Source organism: Nelumbo lutea, chromosome 7 (genome assembly GCF_056320005.1).
Source record: "Nelumbo lutea isolate HS-2025 chromosome 7, American lotus-T2T, whole genome shotgun sequence".
Taxonomy (NCBI): Eukaryota; Viridiplantae; Streptophyta; class Magnoliopsida; order Proteales; family Nelumbonaceae; genus Nelumbo; species Nelumbo lutea.
This window is the reverse complement of record NC_142690.1, coordinates 9,522,887-9,538,058: the sequence shown is the minus strand read 5'-3', so window position 1 is coordinate 9,538,058 and position 15,172 is coordinate 9,522,887. Positions and strand designations below refer to the sequence as shown.

The 15,172-nt window shown below is 38.7% G+C and overlaps 1 protein-coding gene and 1 non-coding gene across 2 annotated transcripts; one reads left to right on the top strand and one right to left on the bottom strand.

The window, feature by feature from the left end:
* Positions 1-9,487: 9,487 nt before the first annotated feature.
* On the bottom strand, positions 9,488-9,606 carry LOC148844998 (U6atac minor spliceosomal RNA). The gene has a single exon (XR_016102736.1). It is a non-coding gene; the product is annotated as a U6atac minor spliceosomal RNA (small nuclear RNA).
* Positions 9,607-11,779: 2,173 nt separating this feature from the next.
* LOC148844997 (cytokinin dehydrogenase 9-like) lies at positions 11,780-14,862 on the top strand. The gene is made up of 5 exons (XM_088953355.1): positions 11,780-13,015; positions 13,107-13,234; positions 13,358-13,618; positions 13,722-13,984; positions 14,107-14,862. Exons 1-5 carry the CDS (start codon positions 12,343-12,345, stop codon positions 14,438-14,440), a joined length of 1,659 nt encoding a protein of 552 aa, XP_088809481.1. The 5' UTR covers positions 11,780-12,342; the 3' UTR covers positions 14,441-14,862.
* The last annotated feature ends 310 nt before the right edge of the window (positions 14,863-15,172 follow it).

Below are 15,172 nucleotides of genomic sequence, written 5' to 3'. Positions count from 1 at the left end.
GGCGTGTAGCCCTCATCAAGACTCTCAGCATTGAAATAGTGGACTTTGAATGCTTGAAAGACCTGTACGCTAAGGATGAAAACTTCAAATAGGTGTGAGAAAAGTGCATAAGTCGACAGTCAGCAGGTGATTTCTACATTCATGATGGGTTCCTTATGAAGGGGGAACAGTTGTGCATCCCTTACACTTCCCTCAATGAAAAGATCATCAAGGATTTGCATGGGGGTGGATTACAAGGACACCTCGGAAGAGACAAAACGATTGAAGCAATCAAGGGACATTTACTACTAACCTAAATTAAGGAGGGATGTGACCACTATTGTGAGTATATGCTATATCCGTCTAACAGCTAAGGGACAGACCCATAATACTAGCCTTTACATGCCTCTACTTGTTCCTACTGTGATTTGGGAAGATTGTCCTTGGATTTCGTGCTAGGCTTGCCAAAAACTCCAAGGAATATGGACTCCGTCTTCGTAGTGGTTGACCGGTTCTCCAAAATGGCTCACTTCCTCCCATGCAAGAAGACCGTAGATGCAACAGCAACAGCTAAGCTATTTTTCAGGGAGATTGTTCGTTTACACGGGGTACCTAAAACCATCATGTCAGACCGAGATACGAGGTTCTTAAGTCACTTCTGGATGACCTTGTGGAGACTATTTGACTCATCTTTGAGTTTCAGTAGTACAGCTCACCCACAGACAGATGGATAGACAAAGGTGGTGAATCAAACCCTAGGTAACTTGATCCGCATTATCTACAAGGAGAGATCGAAGCAGTGGGATTTTGCCATAGCACAGGCAGAGTTCGCCTACAACAATGCAGTTCATAACTCTATAGGTAGGTCCTCGTTCTCCATTGTTTATATGAAGGTACCTAACCATGCGTTGGACTTAGTAAAGCTACCCAAAGTACCCGGCCTCAGTACTTCTGTAGAACAGCTTATAGAACAGATCCAGTCAGTCCAGGAAGCAGTGCAGCAAAAACTGGAGCGAGCCAATGCCAAGTACAAGATTGCAGCTGATAAGCATCGTCGGCACCAAGTGTTTGACGTCGGGGATGAAGTCATGGTGTTCTTAAGGAAGGAACGCATACCCGTGGGAAAGTAAAACAAGCTACAACCTCGGAAGTACGGTCCATACAAGATCATTAAGAAATTCAACGACAATGCTTATGTTGTGGACTTGCCAGATCATATGGGTATCTCCAAAACTTTGAATGTTGCTGATCTTCATTGTTACTTACCAGAAGCCACACTTGCATATCTCAGTCATGACTCGAGTTGAGTTCTTTCCAAGTGGGGGAGAATGATGGAGGGCCAGCTCACCAACTGACGACAACACCCTCTAGAGTCCTTACGTGATCCAACACCTATAGGATAATGGCGACAACTCCATGCATTGGATAAGCATTGAGGGTGGTAGCTATCGGACGGTGGATATCAAGGCAGCATCAAGGAGGACTTCGATCCTAGCTAGAAGACTAGGTGTTTTAGTTGTTTTAGGCCTTTACAACTTTTCTTTCCTAATTACTCTGAGTTTTCAAATGTATTATAAATATCATTAGTTCCAAGCAAATAGAAACACAAGAATTCCCTTTGCCATCTTTTCTCTCTCTACTAGGGCTACGCCTAGTTTTCGTAAGGCTTCAAGATCGAAGCCGATTCATCGTCCGGTGCTCATGATATCAGTCCAATCGAGTGTGTCACGCTGCGTCAAAATCCTTCAAGAATTTTTCCCCATACATTTTCTGGTTCTTTAAAAAAATCTCTTTAATTTGTAATTGTACTGTACATATATCCTATACAATTATTGAAAGTACAGAAAAAATAAGAAAAGATAAAAATAAAACACAAAATCCATTAATTTATCACTTTTGTGAGTAATATTTTATTATATAAAATCTACTCTAACCATGGAATTATGGATTCGAGTTAAAATATAACATACTATCTAATTAATTCATTATTGATGGGCCCGAGACCTATACTTTCCTGATAAATGACCATCAATTATTATTTGTCATATTAGCTATGGTCCTTGGGGCTGCAACCTACTAGTCGGATAAACAAGAACAATTATAAATTTATAATAGCTAACTACTTATCTCAGCTGCAACCTACTAGTCGGATAAACAAGAACAATTATAAATTTATAATAGCTAACTACTTATCTCATCTAAGGAAGAAAACAAAACTCTATACCAACCACTGATGCAAAATCCTGGATTTGAAGCCACCAAAGAATTGTTTAGGCCACAAATATATTAACTTTAGGGGTTTAATTGATAATGTTCAGAGGATTATCCAAACTAATTAACAGCAGCCAAGGCCTTTATTATAAAACGATTGCAGAATGTGAATTTCATAAATGTATCATTGGGATTTATATACAAAAAATGATATACAGATAGAGAATCAAAACTCGTCCAAAATTGTTTAACTTTGGCCAGCCGATCTCATCACTCTCAAGTTGCATTCCCATGGGAATACAAGTTGTTACTGTATGATAAATGTTTTTAGAATGATCTTCCAATAACCCAAATGGCCAAAATAGATATACTGAGATTTTGAGGTCTAAAGACCGTTTGTTAAGCGATTCAGTTTTTCCGTTTGACGTGTCTTTTCGCATGAACTATTGGTTTTTTACAAGCTTGACAGCTTACGTTTTGGCCTTTTCCCATTTAATTGGGAAAAAATCTAATTGCCGAAAGTTATAGCCCCAAAAAGACACGAGAAGCCCATTTTGGGCTATTTTCGGGAAGCTCCAAATAGAGTTTTTTGTCTTATTTTCAACTTATTTTCGTGTGAAAAGATGCACAGACAGATGCACCTTAACTAAATAATCTTCAAGCTGTTAAGATCTTGACACAAAGCTCACATCATCTTTTGACTATTAGATTTCCAGAAGATCTTTCAAAAAATACTTGCCAAACGGCCACTTAATTAGAGGCTATTTATCACACAAAAAGACCAGAAAGCTTTATTTAAGCTTCTTGAAATTCGGTGTTTTCGGTATCTTCGAGTCTTTTTGCACATGTATCTTCGAGTCTTTTTAACTTTTAGTTATCAAACGGAAAAATATCAGTTTTCGGTCTTTCGAGCTTGTCGTAGCCCATTGAATTCTTAAATGGTTTGTTTATATGAAGAGAGAGAGAGAGAGAGAGAGAGAGAGAGAGATTAGCATCTTAAATAAAAGTGCAATGCATCACATAGAAGGATCCCAACAATATATGTTCCAAGTATAAGATATGTGAGATGTCCCTATAAGAAGACAAATTAAATGTAATTTGAGTAATTACAACCCAATTTGGATAAACTTCTATTTCTAAGCTGACTATTGTACAATGTTTTAAAAAACGACCCAGAACCGGAACCATTTTGGCCTCTGGTTTTCAGGTTGACAGTTCAACCATTCGATTCAAATAGATGGCATGTTTTGACAACAAAGATTTTTAAAATTTAAAAATAATAATAATTAATAAAAAATGGTCAAAAACCATTGAATGGGTCAAACACGTCGACGATTCGACCGCTCAGATCAACAAGTCATTAACAGATTGAACGATATTTTGCTAGGGACTGATTCTCTTAGTAAAATGAGCCGGCCATTAGCATTACAGCATATAATCATCGGTGTTTCTATTTGGTGGGAAAAATCATCATCATTATAACACTTTACCGACATCAACTTATTAGGCCTACAATTTGTACAGACTAATCACATAAAAAAGGTGGCAAACCATTAATACTTTAATCTCTCAAGACTTTGATTACATACTCAGATTCCTTAATATGCACTCTTAGCACAAAAAGTAGAATAGATAAACACAAGGTCAAGATATAATTTCAACGGGACCCCAACACCAAGTTAATAATATATACAAACATATGATGGGAACATTCAAGTAATCAACTGTCGGTATAGATGTACATATATCTATATAATAGGGCACCAAGAGCAAGTGTTAAACTCTCAAATACGTCATATTTGAATGAAACTAACTCAGGATTAATGAGTAACCTGTACTATACGTGATATATCATGGATTAGTGTTCTAATCAATTGTTTTATTAGTTCCCATATGAAATTCCATATGTAGACTATTAAAGTTTAAATAACATGTTAGCTTATATAAATGCTTGGTAACTTCTGAGGCTGAGAGTCAAGGGTGCCATCTATAAAGAATGAAAAGATGTCAGAAACCCCAAAAGTATTTTCAAGGGCGAAAACTCCTAACAGTTAGGTTAGTCGAGGGTTGATGAAAAGCTAAAGTTACAGGAAGAAAATAGAGTGGAGAACTCAAGTGTGCGTGTGAGAGTATACCTTAGGCTTTATTGCCCTTTATAGTTGGAGTCGCCCGAGGGAGTAGTAATGGACAACCGGTAAACGACGGTCGAGCATTACCCCATTATAAGGCAGGAGGAGTGAGCTGAGCCGAGATCGTAACGCGTGTAATAAATGCCCCACGATAATGATTCGGGGAAATTATGACAATACCCCTAGCCGAGATTGAGTGTGACAAGATTGCCCTTAGGTAGTGTCACGTGTCGTCATGTGGTGAAACGGCTGATTATACCCATAATTAGAGCCTGAAGCACAGTGACAAGTAAGAAGCAACAGTCGAGATTAATTACTAATCCCAACACCTTCATCCATGCATTTAGTTCTCAATAAATAGTCCATTTCTTCTACATATCCCACATTTCATCTTCATTGTGCTGAAATCTCAATAGAAATTTCTTTTGTGGCATGTATATATGCATGATTGTTCCCGTGTCTCTCTAATTTGAAACTGTAGATAGGTTCCTATCCAGTCTACTACTCCAAGGGCTCCCAATAGCAGCAGGGACCATCATCACTGGGTACTTAGCTCTTCACTTTTATATCAGTAAGTGAACAGCAGATATGATGCTTCTCGATCCATTAGCTTTAAAATTAAAACATGCACAGGAAACCAGATTTTAAAGAAACTTGCATTAATGAAATTGGACTAGAGATTACTTGTTTGAACCCTTTTTTTCTTTCTGCAGCTGCTGGCAAAGCCTGAGGTTAGGTGGACCACACATAGCTAGCTTTCAAAGAAAAGGTATATGGTTTTGATACTTCTTCTAGCGTATCGTCCTTTGCAAATATACCTAGCATGGTTGGAAAATGAGACAACTGTAATTTCTATCAAGGAAAGTAAAAGATTGCTTCGCTTCCCCTCCAAGAATGCTTTGATCTCCCATCTTAATAACTTTTAAAAAATGGACAAGTTTGGCAAACAAGAACTTTCACTTTCAAAGATCCAAGCTGTATAAAATCAAAAGTACTTCTCTCATTAAATGCGTACTATTAGTTTGTACAACATAGAGCAAGTAACACCAAACAAGGCCCAGATCCGTTGCTGAAAAGGATCCTTCTTGTCACTTTGGCCGGGTGAACTAGCTCTAGTGAGTGCTGTCCACCCCACAATTGCCCATCACTGATTCGACGATTCCTTCTTTTGTCCATTCTTCCATGTTGAATGGCTGATTTGATATGAAAGTTAAAAACCAAGGAAGCTATTGATGTTGGAAAGTTGATGAAAATGGTCCCATGCATATATGGTTTGGGGTCACTGCTAGCTACTCTGCTACGGCGATGCATTAGCTAGCTTGGCGAGTCATTAAATGTGTCCTCATGGTATCTGTTCTCTATCAACATGCACATGCATGCATCATCTTCCAATAATTAGAATTAATTGAATGCTTTGAACGTATGGATATTATCATGTATGATATTTTATATAAAATGGTTGTCATGCTCCACTTAAACAAGAATATATATATATATATATATATATATATATATATATATATATATATATAACTCATGAAAATGAATTAATTGAATGCTTTGAAAAGAATTAAATCAAATGGATAACTACTTAAAACAGTTTATCATCATTATCTATATATATATATATATATATATATATATATATATATATATATATATATATATATATATATGTATATATATATATATATATGTATATATTATATATATACATACATGTGTGTGTGATGTGTGTATATATAACTAGATTGTTGATCAATATGTAGTAAACACATGACACCGCTGTAGACAAAGTGTAGTCCTGATGAGCTTCTATCCCTGTTTGTCTTGATATAAAGCAAAACCCCATGGATTAAAGAACACAAATGACCAGAAATTGGTGCAGAATAAAATCCATCTAAGACATACTTGAAAAAAGATTTTTAATTAAGAATTAGACTTCTAATGTAGAAATGTGAGCTCAATTGATTTCCAAATAAGTCTCTTGGTATAGGAGGAAAGGTTATGAGAATGTTGGCCAAAGCCACTTCAATCAAGAAAATATCAACCCTCTTGAAAGCGAAGTTATGTCAAATCAAAAGATATTGGGACCAATTGAGGATCCGATCAAAGAAACGTATAAATATCTGTCAACCCAAAAACAAAAAAACTTTTGGATATGACTTTGAAAGATCTTAACCAAACAAAGAATCCTATTAAATGAAGTATGCAAAAATATTTATGGCATTGATGGAAGGAGAAACCTTTTGGAAACTTGCAAAGGAAGAGCCTTATATAGACAAAGAAGAGTACTATCTTAAGTCTTCTCTTACATGCTAACAAAAATTTTCTGCCAAAGCCCCTCTTAGAAATCTTGTGGCTCCAATTTTGTTCTCATACCATGAGAAAGGCAGATTTAAAGAGTATCTTGCACACTTTTGCCTTCGTACTATCTACGTACATATATCTACATATGTAATCTGAGTTTCATACATCCAAACAATAATAATTTGGATTTAGAAAGTCAATATACACCAAACAGAATGGATTGTTTTAAGCACTCATAATTTAACAATAAATATGGTACTAAGCAGAATGGAATGGCAAGTTAAACAAGATTCATATAGTCGATCCCATATAATTGGGACAAGGATTTGATGATGATGATGATGGTGGTGGTGGTGGTGGTGATGAGAGGATCAGGTTGCAGTGGTTAATACAAATTGGTCCTCGCCAAATTCAAAACTTCTAGACTAATTTCATTCATAAAGGTTTTACCACCATATCTGTAATTTTCAGAGTCCCTTTCTTGTTCCAACAATTGTAATCGGTCATCGACCTAACCAATCTATGGGTAGCACATGGGTTCCCAAATACGCGTATGTGGCAATAAAATGACAGAACATTCAAACCATAATAGACTATTGTTTGGATTGAGAAGGAGACGCTGGTGGGTCTAAGAAGTTAGACTACCAGAAGTCCAGAAAATAGATTCAACAGTCACTAGAAGCCTGTGATTGAATATGCTTACAAAAACTAAAGATGCTTATTAGTTTCAGCCTCTCAATTTGAGACTCGTGTGTGGGTAACCACTTCTGTATTATTCCTGTAATAATCTTCAGAAAAATGACTTTAAAAATCTAGTCATAACTTACACGTGTTGCAATTAAAAATGAAAGCTCCATAAGAACAGAAACTTGCCTTAAAACCCCATCAAAATTAAAGGGGCAAATGAGTGATCAACACAGTAGGGACCACACAATTACTCAGCACAAGGGCTCTCACTGAATCATTACCTGTTTCTTTTTATTTATTTATTTATTTATTTCTTCTCCCTTTTTGTATGTGTGTGATTTGCATGCGAAATGGGTCTATTTTATTACTCACTTCCATTGATTTCTTTTCTTTTTTTTTTTAAAGTAGCCTATCAAATTTGTTTTTCTATATATGTCATGAATGATGAGAACAACCGAACAAGTTGGCATAAATGAAACTAAATTGCATTAAGTCTAGATCCCTTGAAGAAAGAAAATCTAGGGTGCTAATTTTTTCCAAGTAGTGTTATTGACTTTGTGGTAGGAGGAGCACAAAAGGTAGTATAAACACATGTCATTGTTGGTAACACAATGTGATTATATGAAATGGGTTGCTCTACTTTTATAAGGTGAAAAGCTAGGGCTACCCCATTTAAGAACTAAGGCCCCTTAACAAAGAAAAAGAAAATTTTAAGGGGGGGGGTGATAAACTTCATGATTTAGTGGTTGATGAATTTTATGTACATACAACATGGTTTTTTTTCTTCCTTTTTCCTCAGGTATATTATGAATTGATCTAAGCTCAGCCCATGAATCAATTACTAATTGGAAGAAAGTAGTTTCTGTTGTCTAGCTCCACTAAACAAAATGGTCCTTTCATATTCTAACCAGTAAAACTATGGCATTTTTCCTCTCATTGGGCTCGTGCATTAGAGTTCTGCAACACTCAAACCGTAAATTTGTCCTGTTTCCCTTGAGAGGAAGATTTAATTGACCACATGGAACAATGACATTGTGAACCATAGCCTGTCAAATGAGTGGTCCTCTAGAGTAAGGAACTTGTTTGGTAGCCAATCTACTTCAGTTTTTTCCCCTTTCTTTATTTTCCTTCTTTTCTTTTTTGGAGGGGTGTTGAGCTCCACTTTATAGTTTATACTCCTTGAAGCTTTGCATTTTTTTAGTCTAAGCAAAAGAGAAAGCATTCAGTAACCCTTGTATTTAGTGAAAGTTTGCTAGAGAAAAATGGTAGCAAAATCTTTCTAAACAAAATATAATATTAGAACCCATGTAGGAGATATACTAACCAAACAAACTGTTTGAATAATTAGCCTCTAATAATCAAATAAGTATAGCTTGTTTTCAAGTGTTCTATAATTGCTTCTTGACCATTTTTTGTGTTAAAAATCTCCAACATGGAATGCTTCAGATTAACAAAATTATATAATTATGGATATTAGATTTCCTACAGTAGTCAAAATCTGGTAGTACAGAAGCTACACAATGCGTCCCCCCAAACCAGTCCCAACAAGAAGTCCAAAATTCCTCTTCTAACCCACTCAGTGCATGCATAAGATCCGAAAAGCACATAGATAACAAAGGGTAGTAACAAGATTATACTCTTACATGATATGTCTAGAACAGTCAATTAAACGAATTGGGATCTGTTCCTCTCACACAGCACACCTCAAACGTCGGTTACATCCCATATGTTCGGTATGTGACTGTGAGATCGGTGTGAGGTGCGCTGTATGAAGAACAGATCCGGACTCCAATTAAACATCATGAACAAATTTCTTTTCCTCCGTAGATAGCAAAGCATTTTTTTTTTACACTGAAATTTGCCACATGAGTTCAAGAGATTTGCAACGGACACTGTCCGATCCTTTTGTGCAGCCACTAAAATGGTTGCAAAGGAGTATAGATCCCATTACTAAGCTACAGGAATAATCTATCATACACTCCCCCTTTTAGCCAGATTATTAATTGTTTATGGTATTTTTTTCCTTTTAATCAAAAGCATGAACTCAGCTGGATAAATGCATGGGCCTCTCTGAGCCCTCAGCTCACGGACCAAAAAAACAGAGATAGTTTATGGTATCTGATTTTTTTTAGTAATAAAATATCATATAAGACATGCACATTTCTGTGGGTTGAGAATCGTTTTTTGAGGGCCCCTACCCATAACAAGTTTGTATGTTGTCAGTTAAGCCCCAAGGCTATTCCGGTCCCCGTCAAGAGAAATGCCAACGGTCTCTCCTTTCAACGAACACCATCTTTAAAAAGCTTACAGCTCGGAAAGTTTGGTAAATTTTGACAATCAAAAGACTAGAATTGTCAACTGAACCTGGGCTGAATATAATTTTACAGCATCCCAGTCCAGCCTGAGCCTCAAATTAAGCTCATTTAGCTAAACAAGCTTAATGCCAGACGGGCATTTGGCTCTCCTTTGACTCTTGATGACCTGAGCCAACTGCTAAGCCTGAGCACCCAAGCCCGACCAAGGGACGAGCCCCAACCCCAACCAAGCTAGGTAAAGCTTGGCTCAGCTCCACTCGTTGACAGCCTATAATCCAACAAGAGTTATTTTAGAAATCATCACCCTTTTTTCCCATTTTTTTCACCATCCAAAACAAGGCCTTGAACTGGCACTTCACTGTCATCTGACATGGTATAGGAGATTTTAAAGGTGGGTCCCTTTAAGAGATGGGTCCTTTACCCAAAGCTATCTACAGTAAATAATGCAATTTGCATTGGGTCATTCTTTCTTTACTTTCCCACAGTGATTCTCTCTCCAATATTCTCATTGTTACATGATGTTTTACCCTCCTTTACAACCAGTCCAAGATTAGCCCAGTTATTCTTTCTAGTTCTTAACTTGTTGCATGAGAAAATCTAATGAACTAGTATGACAGAGGAACCGTTTGCGGAAGGCTCATAGAGAGAGAGAGAAAGAGGAAAGAGAAGGTTTAATTTACAGGCACTAATTTGCTTTAAGCAACTTGATGGAAGGAATCCTTGAGAATAAGAGTAATGACCAATGAGAACAAGGTAAAAAAAGAGCAGTTTTGGGGTGTCTAGAGACAAAAGGACATGATTGGAGTGGAATGTAAGTGGGATAGGAGACATGATTATATTAATTTGATTATTTATAGTCTCATAGGTTTGAGGATGCTAGATCAATTTGTCCTATCAACCCCTCTAGACCCTTAGTCACCATGGTATGATGATGAAGGCGGTGTCAATCATGACGTGGCGATCCAACGACCACAGTCAACCTAATGGCACCACACCCACTTGACAGATTTTTATTGGTTTCTCCTCAAGTACCATTGCCTATAAAATGCCAGCAGAGCTGCTGATATGGACAAGTGTTGCTTTGTTTTTGTCTGGCCTGTTTTATCTTTACCCAATTCTTTATTAATGGTCGGTTTCTTTCTAGAAGACTTTTAACCAAGATTTGGTTCTTCACCACAATGGTGGGGTGGGTGTGGGGAGGTATTTTAGTCCATAATTTGGGAGGTTAAAGCCAAATTCTGCTAACAAGAGGTATTCCAGATGATGGTTTCCCACATACAAAAGCTGCAAATTCAAACTTCCAGAGGGTGGACACCAAAACCTCAGTAAACAAATCCAAAATGGAACAACTTCCACAAAGCACTTTTCATTCTAGCTAGCCTGTCTCAATGCTGGGAGCTAAGTGGCTCTATGGCCAATGTAGCATGTAGATTAGAGTAGCTAGCCTCCATTCAAAGTTCAAACTGTCATCTCTCATATCCACTTCTCTGCCTGGTTAGGCCTTCACACAGACCCAACTCATCAGGCCCCTACACACACTCTTCTATAGGGTATGAGTAAAATATATCCTTCTTTCATTCCATTACCCCTCCACCCACCCACCCACTCCCAGTTGCACCCCATATGAAAGCCACGTGCCAGACTGACCCACCAGATCTGGCCCCCCTTTGCCTCGCCCATGAGTCCATGACCTCACTTAACTCTCTTCTCATGCAAACGAGAGGGGGCCGGCCCGCCGATCACTCTGCTCCGGTTGGAAAACCGATACCTCATGTACTACTCCTGACGACATTGTTTGCACCTGATTTGAGCTCATCAAAGAAAAAGTATACGCATCTGAATCTGGTATATGGAGGACATAGCCATAAATATTGAGAAAAGGAGAGGTTCCCTAGGTAATTTTCCAGAACTTTGCCGCCAAAAAATCGTCCTTTTGCTCCTTGAAATATACATCTTTTCCCAAAATGGCAAAAGTATCCTCAACCTCAAGACTTCAGAGGGTGCTTAGAAAAAATTAAAGGGCATGCTTGTCTTTGATGGAAAAGGTGAGAATTTGGGTGGGAAATGTGAAACTCTCTTTCTGGGAAACTTTTTCCTTTTCTTTTTTGAGTTTTTTTTCTTATCACTTTCATTCATTCAGCAGGTACTTGGAAATCCATGCTCAGGTACTTGGAAATCGATTAGCAGGCTACGTCCTCATGTTATGTGCAGTTGACGCGAACCCGTGTGGCCTTGTGGCCCTGTGGCCCTGTGGCCGTGTCCATGCAGTGGGAAATGGGAAGAAAGACTACGACCGAGTGACTGACTGACCAAAACACCAAATTCAACTAACTCTGGTATTTGGCCATTTTGCCTTTTTTCTCTCCAAAACACTTCAACTTGGCTTGTATGGTTCCATAAAACAAAAAGAACCCAAAAAGCAGAACCAAAAGGAAATTCCTGAAATTGCCCCACCCAAGTAGGCAGTCGTCATACGGAGTCTCACCAGTCACTACTGAAGATTTTTTTTTCTAGTTCTTTTCTTTTTGGGTACTCCTCTCACCACTGAAGATGAGTTGACTAGATTTCCAAACCTCCCCTTTAAATTCTCTCCTCTACCTTTCGTTTCCTTGGCTCTTCTACACCTCTCCTTTTGCTTTGCTTCAGCTTCACCAATAAAAAACAGCTTTGGAGCTCTACTCTGTTGTCTCATCTATCTCCTTAGAAGAAGCATGAGTTCATCACTACTGCTACCCTTCTTCAGTTTCCTTCAACAAAACAGCATTTTATTGCTAAGATGCTTGGCAGTCTTGTTCTTGAGCTGCATCACTGCCAGAATCAATCTTTACTCCAACCTCCCTTTCACCATTCCCAGTGTCTCCGGCTCCGATTCCCCCAACATCCTCTCCTCACTGAAAACACTGACTCTTGATGGGTATTTCAGCTTCGATGAACTTCACCATGCAGCCAGGGACTTCGGCAACCGATACCAGTTCCTACCATCGGCAATTCTACGTCCAAAGTCGGTTTCAGATATTGCTACAACCATAAGGCATATCTTGCAACTGGGTCCTAGCTCAAAACTCACTATTGCAGCTAGAGGCCATGGACATTCACTCCAAGGGCAGGCTCAAGCCCACGGAGGCGTCGTTATCAATATGGAGTCGCTTCAGGAACCAAAAATGCAGGTTCACACCGGAGAGCTCCCCTACGTAGATGTTTCTGGCGGAGAACTCTGGATAAATATCCTGCATGAGAGCCTGAAATACGGGCTGGCACCAAAATCTTGGACGGATTACCTACATCTCACCGTCGGTGGCACTTTGTCCAATGCTGGAATCAGTGGACAGGCATTTCGGCATGGACCCCAAATCAGTAATGTCTACCAGCTGGAGGTTGTTACAGGTTTGTTTCATTTAACTAAGACAAATACATCTTTTAACTTGTTCTAGCAGCCAGCATCAGCATTGACACCAACCTTCTGGTTGGGCTGCAGGCAAAGGAGAAGTAGTGAGCTGTTCGGAGAAGCAAAATGCAGACTTGTTTCATGGCGTTCTGGGAGGACTCGGTCAGTTCGGGATCATCGCCCAAGCTAAAATTGCCCTTGAACCGGCACCCAAGATGGTATGAGTAGTGAATATCCTTTTCTGGCCATCTCCTGCAATGTGTTTTAAAACGTTAGTTGGAATATCCTGCGCTCCCGTTTTTGTAATACAACTGATCCATCAGTTTTTTGGCTTTTTTCAGGTGAAATGGATTAGAGTTCTGTACTCGGATTTCTCCATGTTTACTAGGGACCAAGAGTATCTAATTTCTGCTGAGAATACATTCGACTACATCGAAGGTTTCGTGATAATAAACAGAACAGGTCTCCTCAATAACTGGAGATCTTTCTTTAACCCCCAAGACCCACTTAAAGCCAGCCAATTCAAATCGGATGGAAGAACTCTCTTCTGTCTAGAAATGACCAAAAACTTCAACCCAGATGAAACTGATGTCATGAACCAGGTGAGATACTGAAAAAGTACATCATTCCTCCAGAAGTGCATGTATAATGATTGTTTCCTCACTTACCTGATCCTCAGTTCTTCTCCCTGTCCTCTGGTTGCAGGAAGTCGAGAGTCTGTTGTCACAACTGAATTACATTCCATCCACGCTTTTCGCATCAGAAGTCTCATATGTGGAGTTCCTGGACAGAGTGCATATGTCTGAGATAAAACTACGATCGAAAGGGTTGTGGGAAGTTCCACACCCATGGCTAAATCTTCTCATTCCTAGAAGCAGAATCCATGACTTCGCTGAGGAGGTCTTTGGCAAGATTCTTACAGACACAAGCAACGGCCCCGTCCTCATCTATCCACTTCACAGATCCAAGTACCCACAACTGACTTAAAAACAAATCCTTACTCCATGAAAATCCCATAAATTACAACTTTTTAACCCACTTCTTCTTCTTCTTCTTCTTCTTCTTCTTCTTCTTCTTCCCTTTTTTGCAGGTGGGACAGTAGAACATCTACAGTCATTCCAAATGAAGATATTTTCTACCTAGTGGCATTTCTTTCTTCTGCCGTGCCTTCTTCTACAGGAACTGATGGCTTAGAGCACATTTTAACCCAGAACAAAAGAATTCTAGACTTCTGCGAAACAGCCCGTCTGGGAATTAAGCAGTATCTGCCCCATTACACCACCCAGGAAGAATGGCGAGCCCACTTTGGCCCTCGTTGGGAAACCTTCGTACAGAGGAAATCTGCTTATGACCCTTTGGCTATCCTAACTCCAGGCCAGAAAATATTTCGAAAGGCTATGCCCTTCTCATTAACCGGCTATTAATTATGGAAAGGGGCCGTACAACAAATAGCCCAGAAGAACCAACTGTATATCTAATAATTAAAATTCATAGCTTGATGGGTCCCCACGACAGTTGTAACTGGTGTGCAAAACGGGAAGGCTGCAGTATTGCTTCACATTTTGTTGACACATCGGATCAAAAGGTTCCAAATATGAAATTAAAGTTGACTTCCAAAGGGGTTCAAAAAGCATCAAATTTGCAATGTGTAAATAATGTTTATCATGTTAGTTGAAAAAGCATATTGTAGAGCAAGCACCAATATGAGGATATTTACGAGGAAGTGATTAGATTTCTTGTTCCCTAATGCTTTCAAAAATGAAATGTAATACTACCTGTCGGCAAGAATTTACCAAGTATTTGTATAAGAGAGTCGAATAGCTGAATAAGAGTCAGCCCAACTTATTTATATAGAAATTCATCACAAGCATACCTGGGAATGGGAATCGGAATGGTCCGTTTGGTTCACAGTCATAGTCTGTTTGGTTCAGACATTGAATGGGAATGGGAATTGAAATTAGCAGGAATGGGATTTCCTTCCCAAGGGAGGGGCAGGGAATGGCCATTCCCTCAAATGGACAAATGCCATTCCAGCAGAAATGGGAATGAGATTTCGATTCCAGACCCCTATTCCTGCAAACCAAACGGGGCCTGAGTTTCATTTTTATGTTTAATATACAAAGATAACAACTCAGTAACTTAAGCTAAAGAAATAA